At 54.3% G+C, this 22,354-nt stretch overlaps 1 protein-coding gene across 1 annotated transcript in view; it reads right to left on the bottom strand.

Annotated features, from left to right (window-relative positions):
- CES1 (carboxylesterase 1) overlaps positions 1-22,026 on the bottom strand; it is a 22,934-nt gene extending 908 nt beyond the window's left edge. The window contains exons 1-12 of the mRNA XM_008152330.3: positions 21,975-22,026; positions 17,443-17,647; positions 15,253-15,397; positions 13,962-14,095; positions 12,254-12,407; positions 10,639-10,743; positions 8,563-8,667; positions 5,805-5,843; positions 3,990-4,130; positions 2,488-2,568; positions 2,046-2,193; positions 703-834 (exon numbers count right to left, since the gene is read on the bottom strand). Coding sequence (XP_008150552.2) covers positions 703-834; positions 2,046-2,193; positions 2,488-2,568; positions 3,990-4,130; positions 5,805-5,843; positions 8,563-8,667; positions 10,639-10,743; positions 12,254-12,407; positions 13,962-14,095; positions 15,253-15,397; positions 17,443-17,647; positions 21,975-22,026 — 1,441 coding nt within the window. The remainder of the gene's footprint in view (positions 1-702; positions 835-2,045; positions 2,194-2,487; positions 2,569-3,989; positions 4,131-5,804; positions 5,844-8,562; positions 8,668-10,638; positions 10,744-12,253; positions 12,408-13,961; positions 14,096-15,252; positions 15,398-17,442; positions 17,648-21,974) is intronic.
- Between the last annotated feature and the right edge of the window lie 328 nt (positions 22,027-22,354).

The raw sequence follows: 22,354 nt of genomic DNA, 5'->3' as shown, positions 1-22,354 counted from the left end.
AGTCGACGCATCAGCTGAGGCCTTGGTGTTCTCGGCCCGCCCGCCCGCCCTCCCTCTTCAGAGCTGCAGTGCCACGCCCAGGGTCTCCCCTACAGCCACCCACCGCCCAGGATTGTCCTTCTGGGGTGTGTCCTCGATCTCAGTCACCCACTCACATGTTCATTGGATCTGAACAATAACAGAGGTGCGATGACCCTAAGAAGTCATCCAGTCAGGATATGGCTCTGGTGTGTCCCAAACAGCCCTGAGATGGGTCACACACAAGTCGTCCATCAATGCTGATAGTTAAGGTATTAAAGACATTTAGGAATATGATCTTTTAGAGAGAGGTTGTCTCTAAAAGATCATATTCCTAAATATATTATATTTTTAAAAATATGAGCATTAGATAGACAGATAGTTGGGTAGGTGTACAGAGGGATGTATGTTAGCCCTGATTCAAGGTTAACACCAATTCTAGCCTTACTCTTACATTCTGATAGACTCTTGTGAGTGGGACGTGATTGGTGACATTCTAGCCCATGAGCAGGCCCTGTCTTGCTGATGCCCACTGTGCACATCAGAGCAAGAGAGAAGGGGACCTTTGTCGTTCAACCTGTCACGGTGAATTCAGGAAATGAAGACACAGAGAAAAGAAGGGACCTGCCGAAGGCCACCAAACTGAGCCTTGACCCCAGACCCCCTACCTCCAAGGGTCATCACCTTTTAAAAATGGAGCCCCGAAGACTGAGAAGATCTCATCCCCGTGGTCCCCTACCACCGTCTTGGGCCTCGTGTCTGACGAGAAGCTTGGGCGATACCGAAACTCATACATGTAGGTGGGGGCGCCGGCATCTGAGAAGACAGGATTGACACGTGGTTCATTTTCCCGTTCCACACCTGGATGGTGTCAAGGCCGCCGGGGGCCCTGAGCACTCAGGGAGTTAGTGGCACACCTGGGTCCTGAGCACAAGACAACAACACGATGAACAGCAGCTGCCCAGGCGAGTGCCAGCTGTGTGCTGGACAGTGTCCCGCACGTGGGTTATCAGCATAACAGAGAACTGAGATTCTGAAAAGGGTCCTGGCCTGCAGACTCGGGGAAGGGGGACTCCTAGAAAAGGAAGGACCCCGAAGGAACACCTCCTCTCTAGCTGAGCTCACCCGTCGCTGACCTCACACCCCACCCACACCGCCCTGGGTCAGTGCCAGAAGGTCCCGTGGCAGATCCCACACACACAGGGATGGATGAGAGCTGACCACAGGCGTGGACATTCTCCAGACCACCTGCCCCCACACCTGCCGCTGCTCACCCCTTTGGGCTTGGTTGGTCCCAGGCAACACTCCTGATTCTATGCTTGGTTTCACTCCTCCCCCAGCTCCACTGGCTCTGACCTTGGGAATCTTCCAAGACACATCTTCCAAGATCAGCCATCTAGCCCCACAGACCCCATCGCTCCAGGCGAGGAGCCCCTGTGGCAGACACTGTCAGTGCCTCACCATATCCCTACTTCTGGGCAGGCCAGCCCGGCTTCACCTCCAGCATCTGGAGCTCTTTGCCTGAGGGCTTCAGCCAGAGAGACCACTCTGCCCGTAAGTACAGCAGGCCGGAGCCCTAGGGAATGAGCCACCCCTGGGGAACAGCCTTTAACCAACAAATCATGCAGTTGGGGGCTAAGTACCCCAGCTCCCTCGTCTCTCAGGATGACCCTGAGACATGTCTTCTGCTGGGCCCCAGAGCACCGGCTCCAGGTGCCCACAGTGCACACGTGCTTGGCCGTGCAGCAAGCCTGGCTCCCTCTCCTTCCCACGCCACTTCTCCACTCCGCTCCTGGTGTTCCTGGGATCCCCTCCAACGAAACTAGTTGCATTTGGATCCTTTTCTCAGAGTCCGCTTCTGGCAGAAACCCAAACAGGGCAGTGCCCCACCCCAGGCCACATGGAACCAGCCTCGGAGGCCTGACCCTCAGCAGGTGGCACAGCTATGTTTCTGCTGAGGGGTGGGCAGGACAGACAGCGAAGTGGGTGGGGTTGGTGTCCCTTCCTGTCCGATCTCTGAGACTCACCTCTGTGGCCACGGGCCACAGTCACAGCTGGGACACCAAATACCACGTCTCCCAGCAACGCCAAGAACTGGTCTTTCTTTTTGACAGGGTCGTCGGTCCCTCCTAAATACTTCTCAATGACCGCTGGAGTCAGTGCCTCAGGGATGTTCTGAAATGGACCAAGAGTGAAAGTGACCGCCACCCCGGTGGGGTGACACAGCTTCTCCAGCCAGTGAGCAAGGCTGTGCAAATCCTCCCCCCGACACCCCCCAGTGTCTACAGCGATGCTCTCAAGTCCTGTGCATACCCTCCCTACCCCAGTGGCAATGTGGGAAAGGGCAAAATGGGAAGAAAACCCTCTGGCCCCAGTCTTCATTCTGCCATTTAATTGCTCAGTGACCTGGGGCAATCCCCTGTCCCTCCTTGGGTCTCAGCCCATCCCGGGAATTCCCTAGACCCTTACAGTGACGGGATAAGACTTCCACAAGAGTGACGTGGCTGTCTTCTGGTCCAGCTTGCCTTCAGAGATCGGGTAACCCATCATCTGTTGAAACAACGGGTTGGCAGTCGTGACTCATTTGGGAACTAACGGGAAGAACCAACTGACCAAACAACCAAACCAACGCAGGCCGGGAGACAGCTGGTCATGTCTTGATGGGCAAGGTCTCTGATGAGTTGGGCAAAATCAATGAATGAAAGGGACTTACATCCAGAAACCCAAGGAGAGTGAAGAAGATGAAGTAAACGTTAAGCGACGCCGACTCGGCCCTCTGCCATATAATGCAAGCTAGTGTTGAAGGACAGAGCTCTGGGGGACGACACAGACCTCACAAATACCCCGGGCATCTAAGATGACCGAGGAAGCCCCATCCTGTCATGATGGCTTCGGTCCTTCGGCATAACCTCTGAGACCAGGCTCAGGTGAGTAGTGCACAGCAGCTCTGCACATAACCATCCCATCCAACCTCCGCACTAAGAGCCTTGGCCAAACTCTGACACGGCTCCCAGCAGTGCAGGCTGGGCCCCTAGGTGACTGATCCCAGCCCCCTGAGAAGGCTCTGTGCTGCCAGGAGAAGGCACTGTTTGTTCAGCCAAAGCCTGTCTCTGCCCTTAGAGCTGTACATCTACCACCCACACTGTCGCTCAAGGACCTGGGAGCCGTCCCTCCGAAACGCAGACATGCAGGGGATAACTCTGCTCTCTCTCCCGGTCCCTAACTTCAGTGGGCACCTCGCTGCAACGGGAAACCCTGCCTGCTGACATACACACAGGAGAGGTGTGCTTCTCCTCCAGAGAAGTGCCACTTCACAAATCCAGGGGGCCTGGTCTCATGGCCACCCCATCCCCCTGCATGACAGCCTTTACACGGCTCCAGCCTTGCACTTCAGGGTTTGAGTGGAGTTCACACTGGATCTTACCCCTGCTGCAGTAATATAACTGAATGAAACCTGTTCCTGCCACTTCCACTGGTATCGGGCTTTATCTTCGACAGAAGGGAAAGCCCTTCCTAACATTTAGAAGTCAATTTTACCACAGAGGAAGGAAGTTTCTCTGACTCCTTCTAATTGGATGACTAAGAGCATGCCTGGGGATTTATGGAGAAACTGGGAAGCATTGAGCCCAAGGGGAGAGGCTGCAGGGCCCCAGGCCTTACTCCTGAGCTCCTCTCCTTCCCAGGCCTCAGTTTCCCCATATGCACAATAATTCTCTCTACCAGCACCGACATTCCAAGGTTCTTAGACTGGAGACAATCAGAGTTTGGGAGAGAGGGCCCCAGGGCTTCACCACCCAGGTGTCAGTTGGGCCATCCCAGAGAAGGTTTCCATGGAAATGTCAACTCGTGCGGAGGGAACAGCTGCCCTGGACCCAGAGCGGGGTCTGGAGAAGGAAGAGATCCTGTGACCAGAGATGGGAGGCTGGTGGGATGGGCATGGAGGCGAATCTAAGAGGCCCACGCAGGCTCACCAATGGAATAATCCAGCCGAACTCTTGCTGGTTGATTCCGACGATGTACGGAACGGAGTTGAACTGCTTTTCAGCTAGAAGCTCCTCCGGCATCTTCGGCAGCAGCACTCCATCAACCACAGAGGTCATGAAGGGATGGCTCTAGGAAGGGGACATAACAGTGTTCGTGCTGCCCTCCCCAGTCACCTCCACGTCCTTCTCTCAGCATGTCTGAGCACGGCCAGCACCACACACCTGTGTGCCTGTGGGCAGTGGCACCGAGCTCAGGTCCTAACAAAACAGCTAAGTCTATGACCCCAGCAGGCAGAACTGGTCCCCAACGGATTAGCAGTGGGCAGGTTATGGGGGCGGGGGGGGGGAGGAATCTCCCTCAAATTGAAATATGTAAAAATATTGTATTTTATATAAAACTTTCATTTTGAAGTTTATGTATATCTATAATGTATCTCTCTCATGACAGTCCATTCTCATTATTCACGGTGGTTACGCTCTGTAAAGTCACTGTGGACTCCACGTTAGTGAACCCTGAGCCATGGCTCCCAAATCCCACTATGTACACTCAAACTCAAACCACCAGCAAACTCCATCCCCAGTTCCCAGTTTCTTTTTGTCTGTAACGCTAGCCATCATCAAACACACTCCATATTTTATTTGTTTACTGTACTCTCTCCTCACTCCTAGAGGGCCCGGGGTGTATCTGCTTTCTTTGCCTGTGTCCCTGGTCTATCCCACCCCCCTCCTCCCCACCGCACCTTGCACCCCTCCTCCCCCGGGCTAAAAACTTGGGTCCCGGCACATAGTACTCAGTGCTAATGAAATCTTTGCTGAATGACTGAATACATTTCATTCAATCCTCAAGACACCTTCTAGGGTAAGTGCTACTGCCCCCAGAGAGAAAGCAGAGGGGGCAGGACTGGGAGAAGTTGCAGAGGTAATGGCATCGGAGCCTGGTGGCCCTCTGGAAGGTGGGAGGAGAGGAGGAAGGAGAGGGGGAGGACGCTGTAGGAGTTTCCTGCGTGGCTGGGAGGAGGGCAGTGTCTTCAGGACTGAGGTTCCTGGCTCCCTTCCTGATGACCCTGCACATAGTGGCTAATCAGCCCTGCAGCCTCGCAGGAGATCTGGGCTCCTCCATGAAGGCTCCTGAGACTCCTGATGCAGGTACCTCCCTCTCCTCCTCCCCCTGGGGCATTTTTGGGAGCAGGAAATAAAAACAAGAAAGGGTGTAGAGCCCGGCCAGCCTGGCTCAGTGGTTGAGCATCAACCTATGGACCAGGATGTCACGGTTCGATTCCCAGTCAGGGCACATGCCCGAGCTGCAGGCTCACTCCCCAGTGTGGGGCGTGCAGGAGGCAGCTGATCAATGATTCTCTCTCATCATTAACACTTCTATCTCTCTCCCTCTACTTCTCCCTTCCTCTTTGAAACCAATAAAAAATATATATATATTTTAAAACTACCCAAAAAAGAAAGAAAGAAAGAAAGAAAGAAAGAGAGAGAAGAGAGAGAGAGAGAGAGAGAGAGAGAGAGAGAGAAGGAGGACGGGAGGGAGGGAGGAAGGTGTAGACTGGGCCCAGGAGACATGGAGTTAGTGGCTAAGAGCACTGGACTGGGAGTCATAGGAACAGGTTCTGGTCGGACATCTGGTCCTCCTGGCTGTGTTACCCAGGCCAGTCACTGCCCCTCTCTGGGCCCCAGCCATATATTAACACAAGGAGTTCCTATGCGCCCACAGGGAGAAGTCTCTCACTCATCTTTAACCAGAGCTTAAAGGTGTCCAGATTTGAAACGTGTCATCCAGAAACCAAAGGTCCTTACCTCTCGGGGGTCTCCATGTAAATCAAGGCTGAAAAAATTCTGTGGAAACAAAGGCAGAGGATGTAGGTGAGGGGGCTTCCTGGGGGAAAGCTGCCCGCCAAAGGTATCCGCTTCTCCCTCCCGGTGCCGCCCTGACTGGCCAAGAGGAAGTGGGCAGGGCATTGGCTCCCCTGGGCATGAGCTCAGGGTCTAGCTGTGGGTGGGGGAGGGGAGCTCTGGAGAGGATGTCTGTTGTGTGTGCCTGCCCTGCCCTCCATCCATTTCCCCTTCTTGTTCCCCAGGTAACAACGCCCCAGTTTTTTAAGGGGGCCTCCCTCACCCTCATTCCATGAGTCCAGACATCTATTAGAAGACCTGCTCCATCTTCCTGACCACAGAGATTAGCTCATGGATTGGCACGGTGCCCATGTCAGGCCAATAGAGTTTACCCCAAAACTCTTGCTAGAATTAATGGGAAAGGGGGTTTCTAAGCAGATCGGGTATATGTCTAGACTAGAGGGCTGCTGTGGCCTTGAACCTCCCCAGGGGACAAACCTGCCTGAGAGTAAACCAACGCTGAGAGGTAAACGTTGAGGGGTAGAGACAGAGTCTAAAGAATCCATGTGTGTCTGGGTCCAGCCAGGCCCGAAGCCATCTACCCCTGCCCTTTTCAGTCATCTAAAGATTCTGTTACAACACATTCCTTTTTCTGCTCAAGACACTTGGCAGAGAGTTTTCCCATCTTGCATCTGAAAGTCCTCACTCATATAACCTCACTGAAACTCACCCCACCCCGTGCTTCTCTCTGCGTAGGCTCGCCACTATTGCGCTGGTTGTCACGCTACACTGTAGCTAACAGGTCTGACTAGTAGGTAGAAACTAACCAGCAGGGTCCCTTCATTATGGGTTGTACTAGAGGCCCAATGCACGAAAATTCATGCAAAATGGGCCTGCCTTCCCCTGGCTGCCAGCACCGCCTCCGCTCTGGCTGGAGCTGCCTTTCCGCCATGGCAATGATGCAAGCGTCCTATCCTGCCCCCAGCCGCTTGGTGCCTGCATATGCAAATTAACCTGCCATCTTTGTTGGGTTAATTTGCATACTCACTCCTGATTGGCTGGTGGGTGTTGCAAAGGTACTGTCAAATTAGCATGCTTCTCTTTTATTAGTGTAGATAGTTCTACAGGCCAGGTGTTTATGGTGTGTGTGTGTGTGTGTGTGTGTGTGTGTGTGTGTGTGTGTGTGTGTGTGTGTGTGTGGTGGTGTGTGTGTGTGTGTGTGTGCGCTTTGGGAGAGTGGATAAACATGGAAAGACTGCCACATGATCCTAGAAAATCTCAGAAGGGTAACATGGGTTCTCTGAGTTTTCCCCAAGTTACCAGTCCTCCCCTTAGCACCTTACAAGCTGGGTCCTCTTGTGCCACGTGGAATAAATGTGTCTCTTTCCAGGCATCAGAAAACAGCTGTGTTTTAATTCTTTGCAAACACTGGACACCTTTTTTGAGTCTGAGAAACTGGGACCCAAGCCCTAAGGCCACCCTGGGTTCAACCCATGGACGCAGAGCGGAGTTCCGTGCGAGGGCCTACCCAGAGGGCCCAGGAATGTTTCCAGAAGCCCACAGGGTCCAAACAGCAAGTCCGGGGACTCAGGTTACTTTTGGGCTCACACTCACGCCCTCCCCGAAAAAAAGGGAAGAGTTCCCATTGGCCCTAGATGCTGTATTCTCTGGGTGTCTGTCACACTGTAGCTTCCCTGTAATGATCCATGCCATAGCCACCCTTCAATCTGCAAATGTCACCTTCTCTGTGAGTTATCCCTGCTGATTAAAATGAATGATCCTCTTCTCTGTACTCCCACCACACTGGCGGATGGATGGATGGATGGATGGATGGATGGATGGATGGATGGATGGATGGATGGATGGATGGATGGATGGATGGATGGATGGATGGATGGATGGATGGACTGATGGATGGATGGATGGACTGACAGATGGATGGATGGATGGATGGATGGATGGATGGATGGATGGATGGATTTGGTCAATACATGTAGTATGGGTGCCTTGGGTGGTTGAGTAGGTAAATGGGTGATAACTAGTATATACATGATAAATGGATCATTGATTTTAGAGGGATGAATGGTGAAGTAAAGATGTATGGTGGTTGGATGATGCATGAACGACTGATAATAGATAAATGAAAGTTATGGATAGATTGATATTAGGATGAGAAAAGGATACTGATGAATTAGATATATTTGTGGAGGGATAGATAGATAATAAGATGATGAATGGATGGATGGTTAGCCTAGGATCACAACTGAGGCAGGGTCTCAGGAAACCTAGAAAATTGGGCCACCACTGGATTATAACGGATCATTTCTAAATTAACCAAGAAACATTTTGACAACCTTTCTGAAGTCTTTGTTCTTGATATCCCCCTTCCCCAAATTCAGAATGGTAGTTACCTCTAGGAGTAAATAGTGTCTAATTTCTTTCAAAAAATATCTCTGAAAACAAGAATGGCACCATAGTACATTGTGACCGAGCTGGAGGCTTATTACACTATTGATCATTATGTTAGTTTTTCACTTTGCTAACATTTCAGATATTTCATAATAAAAGAGAAGAAAAGAAATTCCCTATTTAGTTGAGGGGTGCCATTACTCCCCCCTGTCCCAGGCAGCGTTTCTGGGACAAGGGGGCAGCTGAGGTGTATATAAGCCTGGGCCAAGCTCCCAGGGCGGTACCCGTGTGGCCCGAGAAGGGAGGCACCTACCATCCTCAGCGACGTCTCCAGGAGCTCGTCCTCCGACTTCTGGCGCAGGCAGTGCACCAGGCCCGCCGAGGTGGTGGTTTTACAGCCGGCAAAGGCAGCGATTTGCTGCAGAAATCACAGGGGACAGGGCGTTTAAGAGCCGTGCCCCTCCTGTCAACCAGTAGATGTTCCATCCCAACCTCAACTTCTAAAGGCAGCGGGGGAGGCGGCGGGGGGAGGGGCAGCAGACATTTCTCTGGACCAGCAGGTGTGGGTCCTGGGCCTCAGTCATGCTAATTACACAGCTTCTGTCTCAGTTTCCTTGTCTCTCTTAAAATGGGCCAAAGGATCTCACAGCTGGATGTCTGAGTGGGCTCAAGGCATGGCACCCAGAATCCCACTGTCTGGTTTCAAATCTCGGCTCATCCTCTTACTAACGTTTGGCTCTTTCTAGGGAATCGTGCACAGTGCGGCCAGAGGGGAAGCTGAAACAGAGCAGAAAGCAGGCTCTTCCCTGGAGGGCCGTGGAGAGTGCCCATTAAGGGGGCTCGGGGGAAAGTGCTATGAAGAATAAAAAGTCTTAAAATCCCTTCGTTCACCAATTTCTAGTTCCTGTGTGACAGCAGAATCCTGCCCCATCTCTGCCACCTGTTTCCTCTCAATAAATCCCCCCTTTCCTGACTTAAGCCTGGCCAAGTGGACTTCTGTTGTTTACAACCAAAGAGTTCTGGAAAACCTTCTCGAAATTCTCTCCGTCTTCGTCTCCTCCCCTCCTCTTTACCAGCCAGCCCCTTTAAGCCTGGCGGCTGCCCCCACCAAACCAGGAAACCACTCTCACAGCCCAACTAAAATGCTCCATCCCCGACCCCAGTGGGCGCTCCTCAGCAGAGCCCCTCTGTTGCGCTCCCTTCCTTGGGTCCCTAACAGTCTCCAGATAAAGACAAAGTCCTCCCCGGGGTCCCAGGCAGCAGGGCCCCTGACAATGTCCCCAACCTCAGCTCACTCCAGTTCCCTCTGCTCTTTCTGCTCTGGCCCATCAGCCTCTCTCTCTCTCACTCAAGACTCTTCCTCCTGCCACAGGACATTTGCACACGTCGCTCCTGCTTCCTAGGACATTCACTTCTCTCCAAGCAGGTGACTGCTCATCCTGGCGATCTCACCTTAGTGATCACTTTCTTCAGGAAGCCTTTCCTGAGACCCTCCCCCTACACCCTGCCTGCACTAAGTGCTCCTTTTGAGTTCTGTCATGATGTTAAGTACCTCTCCTTCTTGCTCCTGCCACGGTTGACATTGTATAGCTGTGTGATTATGTATCATTAATCCGTCTCCTCGTTAGAATGGAAGCCTCACAAGGCTGCTAGGTGTCTGGCTGTATCAAAATTATTTGTTGCCCGGCCAGCGTGGCTCAGTGGTTGAGCGTCGACCTATGAACCAGGAGGTCACGCTTTAATTCCCGGTCAGGGCACATGCCTGGGATGCAGGCTCGATCCCCAGTGTGGGGCCTACAGAAGGTAGCTGATCAATGATTCTCTCTCATCATTGATGTTTCTCTCTCTTTCTCTCCCTCTCTCTCTCTCTTCATCTCAAATCAATAAAAAATATGCATATTAAAAAATTATTTGTTGAGTGAAATGAAATCATGAATAAATTCTCCAGGAACCCACCCTAGTCACAAGGTCCCTCAGGGAGAAACCACTCCAGGCCCATAGGTGTCAAGGGGCGGGGTCCCCAGGACTCAGGCCCTCAGAGAGACGAGACGTCATGACAGTCCACTCCCCACGCTCGGCCCGGCAGCCCACGTGGCACCCTCTGGGGAGTGTGGTCCGTGGACAGTGACGGTGCTGGCAGGCCAGTCAGGAGCCTGAGTCCCCGCGCTGCCCTGATGCCTTGCAGACCTTGGCAAGGGGCGTCTGCTCTCTGGTCCAGTTTGCTCAGCAGTAAAACTGGGAGGGAGGGTGAGGTGTCTCCTTGCTCCTCCACTCAGCCTTTCTTCTGTGATGATGTGGGCATGCCAGCTGAATCCCATGGCAACGGAGGCCCCTGAGGACTCCAGGGGCGCAGAGCAAAGGGGGAAGGACTGCCCAGCGCGAGACCTACCTGAGCTGTGGCCTTCATGTCTTTCTTGGCCAGGGAAGCAATGAGGGACACACCACTCTCAGAGATGGCCCGGTGGAAGAGATTCTTGGCCAGGGGAGATAACACCTGGGAGGGGAGCGGAGAGAAGAGAGTTGAGGCTCACGGGGAGGGGTCTCCAAGAGCTTCCCTACCTCCGTCCTGGGCCATTCCCCGGGCTCAGTGGACATAACCGGGCCTTGCCTGGCCTGCTCCCCAGGCTGGCCCTGAGGCCCTGTTTCTGTGAGAAAACCTCAGCTGGAGAAAGCCAGGGACACAGAGCGAGGAGCACAACAGGAAGTGTGTGGCAAGCGCTGACGTAACCATCGAAAGTATCTGAAAGGCAGTTTGGCAATTCCTGGTAACACCTTCCAGACAGAGTTCTGAGTCTGTTTCCATTCCTAAGAACTCACCCTAAGGAAAGTGATCCTGGAGGCGCACCACGATGTCTGGGGGTGCCCGCGCTGCTCATAATGGGGAGGGTGGGAAGGGACCCAAGACTCCAGCATGATGACATTGGGTCAGTGAGCTACTTTTTAATTCTCACCATGCGTTACTATAAAAATAAAATTATGGGAGAGTACTTCATGGTTAGGAAAATATTCGTGTTAGATTGTAATGTTAAAGAAGTTTATTTTAAAAATCATAGATACATGATAGATAGATAGATAGATAGATAGATAGATAGATAGATAGATATAGATAGATAGATAGATAATAGATGATCGGGTGAGTCAGCAAAAAAAAAGACTAGAAAAATAAGTGTAACATGTCTGTGGTGATGATTCCTGGGTAATAACATTGTAGGTGACTTTCTTTTCTTCTTTGGGCTTATCTGTACTTCTCCTTTTTCCCCACTTCACAAAATATAAAAGCTTCCTCTGAGTATTTAACTATGAAAGCAAACATGCTTTGAAATAGGGTAGCAGCGCTGACCCTCTGCTCAGCTGTGAGGCACTGGAGGGCTTCTGGCAGCTCCCAGCGCCTTCTCATCCGGTTCTCGTCTTTGACTCTCTCCGTGTGCTCTCCGGCCCCATCTCCCACTCCAGGCTCCCAGGCGTGTCTGTGTCCCGCGTCCCCTGTCCCATTCCCACGCCTACGCCACCCTCCATTCCCCTCCCCTCTCACTTGCTTTCCCCAGCCCTGCTCCCTCCCGTGTTCACAGAGACTGCTGCCCTCCTTCGTGGGCGTGGACAAACCACAAGACCGCCTGTTCTTAGTGAGTGCTCGTGTCCTCCTGACACGTATGTAGATCTGGCGTTAGGCCCCACAGCGACACTTGGCCCAACTCTCCCAGTTGCCTCCTCTTCTTCATAATTTATACCCACCCCTGCTCCCCAAGAGGAGTGAGGAGAGTCCCAATGGAGAAGTGATCAGGAACTCCACCAAGCTGGGAGGAGTGTTGCAGGTGGGGCTGGCGATTATGATGGCCCCAGGATGCTAGCTGAGCCCTGAGCTCCCGGGGAGAGTTGGGCCATTAGCTTTCCACCATCTGCCTCTGTGCAGAGCAGGGCCATCCTTGGATCCAGGTCTCGTTAAGAAAGGTCGCGGGTTTCCCAGGGATCCCATCCGCAGCCACATCGGGGCCAGGAACACTTACAAGAACAGAGACACTTTCCCCTCCCGCTGACTCTCCGAAGATGGTCACCGAGCCTGGGTCCCCTCCAAAGCTGGCAATGTTCTCCTGGACCCAGCGCAGCGCGGCCAGCTGGTCTAAGTGGCCCCAGTTCCCCGGACAGTGCTCGTCCCCTGTGCTGTGGGTAAGAGAACAGTTGGGGGGAGGGTAGAGTCATCATGGCAGGATTCCCAGGACCATAGCTTGGGCTGGGGGCTCTAAGGGAGCCCCCCACAGCCCAGACGCAGAGGTGTCCACTGCCTTCCCTCCCTGCAGCATTGCTTGCTTAGCTCTCCACTCACTCACCTGGCATGGGCTTACTGAGCATCTGCTATGTGCCATCACTGTTCTAATAGCCCGAAGCAAAACAGGCAAAATCTCTAACTACACGGAGCTCACGGTACAGATTGTCAACAAATAAACAGGTACATATAAGAATATAGCACCAGTTAGCGAAAACGCTCTCTGGATAAATAAAACAGGGTCAGGGAAAAGGCAGGGGTGGGACAGTGGGGTCTTATTTCAGATCAGATGTTGAGGGAAGGCCTCTCTGAGGCAGCCGCATCGTAGTAGAGATCTGAATGAATGAACACAAGAACCTTGCAAATATCCAAAGAAAGAAATTCCAGGTGACAGAGAGAGCATGTGCAAAGGCCCCGGGGTCCAGTGAACAAAAGTGTGAATGTAGAACATGCAGCCAAGAGAAGGAAGTATCTCAAAGGGGTGTGAGGGGTCATGTGTGGATGCTGCCAAGGTCGGGCCCAGAGCTGGTGGGTCATTGGAGACCTCCACCAGACCAGTCCAGGGGCGTGGTCTGAGGAGAAACCCGACTGGTGTGGGGAGAGGAGAGACTGGAAGGAGAGAAGGCGTGGAGAGCTGATGGAGCAGTTCTAATGTAACGGGGAGCAGAGAAACGGGCCGGGGGTGAAAGAGATGAAGAGTCTCAATGAAGGCGTTGCATCCTGGGACATGACTCCCTTCTAACCCTCCTCCAGCCCTAAAGGTCTTTCCAGTGAGTCCATCAGCCTGTCCATCAGCCATCGCAGGGTCCAAGGTCCTGGGGCCTGTGCACTGAGAAAACCTACCAGTAACTCTGTCCTAAGGAAACCTGGTTCCTGTCTCCATGGAGACTCCATGGAGGAGACTCTAGCCTTGACTCGTGCACGTGCCAAATGCGGAAGGAAATGGGGCGAGTGACCCCGACATTCCTCCTGGGAGGGTTGTCCCCTGGAACAGATGCTCTGACACCTCCCAGCTCCAGCCACACATTCCGTCACCCATAAGCACTCACCGAGCTCCGCCCAAGTCTGCCCTTCCTTCCTTTCCCATGAGAGGTGAGGAGCTGAACCTGCCGCTCTAGCTGCTGTGCTGCTGTCATTGCAGAGGTGCGCAGTGGGCTGTGGCAGCACAGGTCAGAAGGAGGTGAGCATTTCGGAGGAGGGCATGCTTGAGTTGGGCCTTACGGGATGAATAGCAGTGGGTCGAGCAGAACAGGCATTCCAGGCAGAGGGAACAGCACACGCAAAAGCTCAGAAGCAAGTGGACCATGTGGTTGGGAAATGAGATGGTGTGTGGAGCCCAATTAGGAAGGACTTTGGATGCCTTCCTAGGGAACTGACACAACATGACCAGAGCTGGCTCCTACCACCCTCCCTTCAAGGGCCAGTGTGCAGTGAGGAGTCCAATATCTCACCTGAAGAATCCCCAGAGGCCCAGGCGGTACTGAATGGTCACCACCACCACGTTCTCATGGGCAGAGAGGGCCAGCCCGTCATAGGTGGACGCCCCGCCCACCACCAGACCACCTCCGTGGATCCACACCATCACCTGGACAGGGAGGAAGCCACACAGGTGACAGGTAGGAAGCAGAGCTGGGAAGGACCTGGAAGGGTTGTCTGGTTGGTCAGGACTCGAGGAGGCTGTTCTCAGCCCCCAGCAAAGGTGGGGCAGGCAATCACTCTCCTGCCCACGCCCCCAGCTGGGGCCAGGCCACCCCACCCATGCACCTGGCTGCCCCTGCCTGCCTGCTCCCAAGGCTCTTCATGCTGAGAACAGCATCGCGGGCACGGCCAAGGCCAAGGGGGTCGTCCCCTGCCAAACACTCCCATCCTCCTCATGCCTGGGCCCCTCACCCCGCTCAGCGCACTCTGCCTGGGCAGCCCTTGGATTTCAGCGTCATGAGTCACCTCTTGTGCGGTGAATTCAATTCCTCTCGTGTGTGAATGACTCTCAAGAAGCATCCATGCCCCCGCAGGCACTGCCCCCAGCAGACCCACCCCCACCTTCTCGCTGTCTCTGGGCCTCTGGATATTGAGGAAAAGTTGACTCACTGGGACATGGCCCAGCCAAAGACCATTAGGAAGGGAAATTAGCTCGAGAACGTCTCGGATATGTAGGCAAAGTCAAGGACAAAGGACACTGCTTCCTGGACGGCCCGGCTCGGCCTCCACACCCCTGTGCCCCCTGGGACGCCGGTCAGAGCAGGGTCCTTGCGGCTGACAAAGACCACCCATGGGCTCGATCTTTTCAGAAAAGCCCTGCCCCGGTCCTGCCGACCCGACTGGGTGGCCTCGCCTTCCCCGCTTCTCTGTCTGAAAGGGAGGGGTGGGGTGTTGCCTTCTCGGTGAGGTCCCGTCAAGCTCTAACTTGACTGGAAAGCGTGCCTTAGCTCTCTGGGAACCAGATTCCTGACCTTGCAACTAGCAGTCGTCACGCCTGTCCCTCTGTTCGCATGAGAGAACCTGGGAAGAACTGACTGCAGGTTACAGATGCACAGCCAAGTCCCCTCGAGGCACCAGGACTATCGCTGGGGGAAACTGAGGGATGGAAAATCTGTGTTTCCTGGGGTCACGCGGCCTGGCCGGGGAGAGCAAAGGAAGCCCGGGGCCCCAGAGATAGCCGTGGCTGGGACACTCCTCCCGACGCTGCCTTCCTCCTCCCCGTCCACACCAGGAGGTCCCTCCAACGTGGAACGCACACCTTACCGGCAGCCTGCTCTTCCTCCTCAAGTCGGCGGGCGTGTAGACGTTTAGGTAGAGGCAGTCCTCGGAGAACTTGAGAGGAATGTTCTCCTTTCTGTTGGTAAAGAGCTCCGAGAGAACCTGGCCTGACACGGCGTCTTGGGAGCACCTGAGGGTGGGGGTGGGGTGGGGGGAGAGAGATGCTCAGGTTCAGCGTCTGGGAGCTCCTTGCCGGTGCAGAGCTGCTCTTCCCAGAGAGAAGGCTCTGAGTGGGTAGGAAGCTATGTGAGGGGCGGGCCTGGGCGGGGCCCCTAGGGCTCACTGAAGCCTCCCAGGACCATGGATAGCGAGAAGGCCTGGCTCCTCTCCTGGTCCTGGCAATTTCGGATGCACCGGGTCAAGGACAGGAGGCTGCCCGCCTGGGAGAGGGTTGTCCTGCACACCCTGGACGCAGCCCGGCTCTGTGCTGGGCTCCCACGGAGGGTGCAGTGGGGCCGCGCGCCTCCACCAGGTAACCCAGGTGGTCGAGTCTACAGGAGACTCCCACTCACTCAAATGGCAGCAGACATGTGGGGCCCATGACAGGTCAGGGGTGAAATATTTGTAGGGCGACATCAGGAGAACTGCTGCAGCCCCTGGTGACCTTGAGTGAACCCCTTCCCTGCTCTGGGCCCCCATCTGCCAGGTCGGAGTGAGGGGAGTGTTTTCTGGAAGAGTCTTGCAGCCCTGACATGCTAAGAGTCTATCACCAGCCCATCCGTCCCAGGCAAGCGCTGCTGCTTGCCCTAATAACAGATTGTAAGCAGCCGGTGAGCCCTCCCAGTGGGTCAGGCATTAATTACTCCTTGTGACCAGATAACTAGACACACCTGGGAACTGAGAACTTGCCAGGTCCACAACCCAAAGCACTCCCACCCACACACCCCGTGGCTCACTCCACTCTCCAAATATAGCGAAGTCCAAGTCAGGAGAATATATAGAGTCAGTACCTCTGATCCCCATCAGCTGCTTCATTTTTTTTAAAAAAAATTTTCGGAAGCATTTAGTATCCTATTTATACTAATAAAAAGGTAATATTCTAATTAGACTGGATAGACTGTATGTCTTCCAGATGTCCTTCCGGACAAAGCCGAAGCAGCTGCAAGGGCCAAGGAGGGCCAGCAGCCATGGTGGCTGCAAGGGCCAAGGACGGCGGCCGGCAGTGGCAGCAGCAGCAGGGTGATGAGGGCAGTGCCTTCCCATGATCGTCCTGGTCACCTCCCACAGAGGGAGCCATCAGTAGGACATCCCCTGAGGGCTCCCAGACTGTGAGAGGGGGCAGGCTGGGCTGAGCGACCCCCCCTCCCCAGTGCACGAATTTTCGTGCACCTGGCCTCTAGTTCTAACATATTACATAATGTATGTATTAATTTGCATATTGTGTATCATCTATCTATCCTGGTTGGAATACAAGCTCCATGAAGGTAGGAATATCTGTTTCCTTCACTAATGGAGCCCAGGAACCTAGAACATGCCTGGCACACAGTAGGTGCTCAATAAATACTTGTTGGATAAAGGGCTCTAGCATGATGTGGGAGTTCTGGATTTTTTTGTTGTTGTTTATAAATATACTAGAGGCCCAATGCACAAAGATTTGTGCAAGAATGGGCCTTTCTTCCCCTGGCTGCCGGCAGCGCCTTCGCTCTGGGCGGAGCCGCCTTTCCGCCTTCCCAAGCCACTTGGTGCCTGTGTAAGCGTCCCACCCCGCCCCCAGCTGCTCAGCACCTGTGTATGCAAATTAACCCGCCATCTTTGTTGGGTTAACTTGCATACTCACTCCTGATTGGCTGGTGGGCATAGAGAAGGTACGGTCAATTAGCATGTTACTCTTTTATTAGGTAGATTTTTATTGATTTCAGAGAGGAGGGGAGAGGGAGGGAGAGATGGAAACATCAAGGATGAGAGAGAATCATTGATCAGCTGCCTCCTGCACACCGCACACTGGCGATCAAGCCCACAATTCGGGCATGTGTCCTGACCAGGAATCAAACCGTGACTTCCTGGTTCATAGGTTGATGCTCAACAACTGAGCCACACCAGCTGGGCTGGAATGTTTTTAAGGATCTACTGTTTCTTAAGGATCCAGAACAGCGGAGAAGGCACTCAGAGGCGTGCCTTGGCGCTTTCCCGCATCCCTTTGAGGCAAACATTCCACTGAAAGATGCCAACACTCACATAGGCGGGTAGGTGGTGGTGTTCTTCACGAAGGTCCATGGCTCTGCAGGCTGCGGAGGAGCAAACCTCAGGGGTCCGAGCGGCGGCTTGGCAAAGGGGACTCCCAGGAAAACGGCCACGGGCTGTGCGAATCCTTCTAGGCTGACATACTTCCCCAGGACCTGGCCCTGCGCGGTGTCCACCACCGGGGGCGAAGGTGGGTGCCCTGTGGGCGTGGAGGGGAAGTGAGGACACACCCGCGGTGAAAGGGTGGAGCTGGGCTCCAGGTGGGTCTTACCCCAGGTGACCCTGAAAGAGTCCCCTCCACTCTTAGGCTCCATTTCTTCTTACGTCAGAGAGGAGGTGAACTCGCCTTCCTAACTCACAGCGTCCTAAGGAGCCCGTGGGAATTGGAGGAATCACAGCATCAAGTAAAACATCAATGCAAGGAGAGCTGCTGGGCGCGGACAAGACACATGGTTTCCAGGCTTAGGAGCCTCTGGAAACAATTTTCCATTGAGGTGCTGGTGCTGAGCTGCAGGACGAAAGGGGGAGCAACAGGCAGCCCCTCTTCTCAGAAGCCTGAACCCTGCAGGGGGAATGAGCCACTTACTACTGGACCCCACTGCTGGGAAGGAAGAAGGAAGGGGTGGGTGTGATGAGAGAGGTATCCGTTAGGTGTTACAGGAGACAGAAGAGGGAGCAAGGCCTTCTGATTGGTGGCCTCATGGAGGTGTGACTTTGGTGCTAGGACTTGTGGGAAGACTGAACAAGGGGAGATGGAACGGGGCGGGATAGGGGGTGGGGGGAGAGACACCACAAGGCAACACCTGCCTGAGGAAGAGAGAATGACTCATTGGGCCTGAGCGATCTAAGGGGAGTGGAAAGTTATCCTGGAATGAGAAGCTTCATGTCTGCCAGGGCCTCGGGTGCCAGGCTAGGGGCCTGGGCTTTGCGTAGTGGGTACAGGAGCAGAGCAGCCGTGAATGTTCTGGAGAACAAGAGTGACACGGTTGGTGTGAGAAGGTTCTGGTGGCTCTGAGCAGGGGCACTGAGCAGGGACAGAGCCCTTCCTCACTGGGCTGAATTCTCCCCCTGCAGCCTCTGCATCAGTCCTGGTTCGACCTGCCAGGGACCATTCTGAACTTGCAGACAGGATGGGCCCATCCCCCCATCTCCTCTTGCCCATCCCCGCAGCCGCAGTGTGTTCCAGCGCTCCCCTTCGGAAATGACTCCTAGCCTCTCAGCCTCAATGGCTCCCCTGCAGGTCCTGACAAAAGGCCACCATCTCCCTCAAAGTATGTGGCCAGAACAACAGCAACAACAACAAAGGAAATCAAACCTGGACTTAGCGAACCCCCAGTGACACTGGAGACACGTTATGCAAAGGCCCTTACACAACAGCACCCGCGTCTCTGGCCATTCACAGCCAACCCCATGTTAACAGGCCCTCGAGGGTGTTCTCCTCCGTTGTGGTTGCTAATTACAATGAGCATCGAGACGGACTTCCTCGGAAGCGTGTGCATCAAGCTACCCAGGAGTGGTGTCATTGCAGGTGATGGTTTTTCTATGCGTTTTCCAAGTTTTCTGCACTGAGCATAGACTTCTTTGTATGAGCACAAGGATCTCTATGAATAAACACAGTGATGTCTGTGAGGAATGTTGCGGAAGGGCTTGGCCCCTGACCAGATGTGGGGGACGGAGAAGGGAAAGAAGATGAAGGAGCTGGCGCGGACGCCGAGTTCCGTGTCAGACAGGTGCAGGGGAGCTGTCAATGAAATACCGGGTGAGAAGACAGGAAGCCGGCCCTTCAAGACCGGAGGAGGCAGGTGAGCGGGCCGAGGAGAATCATCTCCCTGAAGGTGAAGGTGCAAACCACGGGTGTGTGTGACGTCACTGCGGAGGCCGGGTGGAGAGAAGAGGAAAGGCTGCAGAGAAAGCACAGGGGAAGCTGCGGCCGAGACTGAGGACCATCCGAGTGGCGGGAGGCGGGCACAGTGGTGAGGGCAGAGTGGAGGTGAGCAGCATGCAGGCCACGGGAGAAAGGGTGCCACGCGTGCCGAGTGCTTCAAAGAGGGGAAGGAGGGTGACGTCTGAGAAGAAACCAGACTTGATGAGCCTGGCCTTTATGAAGTCAATGATAACCTTCAGGAGACAGGAAGCGCCCAGTAGCCCAGTTGGCCAGGGTGAAAAGTGGGTGGTTGGGTTGGGAGACCTACGCAGTCATGGTAACAGCAGCAGTTGCCACGTATGTTATATAGGTCATGTTTACATGTTGAGCATTTCCTGTGTATCAGATGGGCATTCCGGTTCATTGACTCTTCCCCAGAGCCTTGCCAGGTAGGCAGTAGTCTGCCCATTCTACAGATGGGAACAAGGAGGAAGTGGAGGCAGCCAAGAATGGGCTTTCTAAAGAGGGAAACGGAATGGCCTTGCCAGGAGGTGGCCAGCAGTTAGGGAATGCTCCACTCCTAACGTGGCTCCCTCTTACTCTGCCCTGACACTCAGGCAGGCACCTCCTTCTCTAAAATGGGTGATATGGTACACCTCCCTGGGCAGGGGGCGGGGGCGGGGGGAGGGGGCACTCTCCTGAGGATGAGATGGGCTGTTTCTTTGGGATGGAGGAAGTGCCAAGGAAGAATCCTTAAATAAAGGGGTTGTTTTAAAGTGTCCTGTTTTAACAGGCACTGCGTGCATGCCGCCAGAAAGAAAATAAAGCCCAGATGGGCCTGGGCTGTGGGGGCACTGAGGGCCACCGCACTGTGGGTCCAGGAGCCAGAGACAGTATAACCATGCAGAAACTTCATTTTCTTTAATCTGGCCTTTATTTGTTTTTAATGTATTTTTATTGATTTCAGAGAGGAAGGGAGAGAGAAGCATCAATGATTAGAGAGGACCTTTAATCGGCTGCCTCCTGCACACCCCTCACTGGGGATGGAGCCCACAACCTGGGCATGTGCCCTTGACTGAGATCGAACCCAGGATCCTTCAATCCACAGGCTGACGCTCAATCTACTGAGCAAAACCGGCTAGGGCTGGCCTTTATTTATTTATTTTTCCTTTGATTCTAACTGGCCTTACCCAGCACCCTGACTCACTCAACTTCCTTCTCCCTTGCTTACTCATGTAGCCCAAGCATGTCAAACTCGTGACCGGTGGGCCGCAAGTTTGACATGCTTGATGTAGCCCTCAGGACTACTGGTCAGCATCCAGCGGTCTTACGAACAAGGTCCTGGTTCAATTGACTATGGATTCAATGTTTTTAATCCTCACCTGAGAACATGTTTGGAGAAAGGAAGGGAGGGAGGAAAGAAGGGAAACATCAATATGAGAAACATCAATCGGTTGCCTCCTGTACACGCCCTGACCTGGGATTGAACCCACAACCCAGGTATGTGCCCTGACTGGGTAGCAAACCTGCAACCTTGCAGTGCACAGGACGACACTCAACCGACTGAGCCGCTCCAGTGGGACTCAACTGACTATTTAGACAGAGTTTTCAATCAAACGGGACACAGCATCTCGGCCTCCGTTGTGTTTTAGCTCCAGACCCAGGAAAGCGAAGTGATCCCATAGAACAAATCCTCACCATGTCTTTTATCTTCTGTTCTGATACATCGACTGACGTCCCAGGTATGGCTGACTCTGGAGGGACTGCCCCTGCCCCCTTAGAGTGAACCAGTTCCTAGAGATAGTCATCCAATTGCCCTTCTGGCATGCCAGAGGCTGTACCCCTGCCCCCCATCCCTCAACAGCTTCTTTCTCGGGCTCTCACGCCCCAGCCACTATCTCCCTGCCCTAATCACTCCACGCCCGGTCCCTGCCCACCTGCCAGCCGCCACGGAAATCGGCTATTTGCACAGCTTGCCCTGACCTGCAACCACCTTCAAGACTCTTGCCCTCCTTCCCTCCTCCCTCGGCCTCTGGAGGTACCCGCAGCTTCACCCTGCGGCCATCATGGTGGTGGGGCCCCTCCCCCCTCTTGGAAACTGGGAGTAACAACCTCTTTTCTCAGTGAAGTGGCTCCTGATCTGCTGGCCCTCCCAGCAGTTCCTATTAAAACAGGACACTTTAAAACAACCCCTTTATTTAAGGATTCTTCCTTGGCACTTCCTCCATCCCCAAAGAAACAGCCCATCTCATCCTCAGGAGAGCCCCCCTAGGGAGCCCCCCCAGGGAGGTGTACCATGTCACCCACTTTAAGGACACGCACGCCCTCGGAGCGGCCCTCGGAGTCGATGTTAATGTGCTGCTGAGCCGCTCCGCACGCTGTGGCCACATCTGGACCAACAAGCAGGGGATACAGGAGCCCCTGCGGGCCCTCCCACAGGCGCAGGTTAGCGGTGGTCCCGGCGCCTGCCGCGTGCGCAGCGGCCGCCTCCACGGTTCCTCGCCCCTGGGTCTCCCGCAGACTCGGGATGGCACTCCCATCACGCTGTTCGGAACTGCACCGGTCACAGGCTTGCCCTGCACGCAGCTCCCCCACCTCCCACCAGACACGGATTTCCAAATGTGCCCCCTCCCCCCGCTATTTGCATTTCACAGGGACTCACCCCAAGCTGTGAAAGTGACGAGGGAGCCCAGGACCAGAGCGAGGAACCACATTGTGGGAGGACGGCAGCTCTGGGCTGCAGGTCTCCGTGCAAGCGCCTCCGTCTCCTCTCAGGGGTGCGGCCCGCCCCTCAGCTCCCGCCCGCCGCCGCCCTCTAGCCTAATCGCGCTGGGCGCAGCCAGGGCCTCTAGGCCACGCCCACCCAGAGGTGACCCTCTTTCCCCTAAACAGCCGGTCCACAGCTCTCGGGTTACCTGAGTTGTCAAACAACTTGTTACATAAGAGTTTCTCCCTTGGACACTCCAACCTGAGCCGGCAGTGAGCTTCCCAAGGCTGGACAGGGGGAGGCGGTGGTCTGGGGCCTCAGAGCAGGCTGCAAAC

Source organism: Eptesicus fuscus, chromosome 21 (genome assembly GCF_027574615.1).
Source record: "Eptesicus fuscus isolate TK198812 chromosome 21, DD_ASM_mEF_20220401, whole genome shotgun sequence".
In the NCBI taxonomy this organism is placed as follows: domain Eukaryota; kingdom Metazoa; phylum Chordata; class Mammalia; order Chiroptera; family Vespertilionidae; genus Eptesicus; species Eptesicus fuscus.
This window is presented reverse-complemented; position numbering and strand designations above follow the sequence as displayed.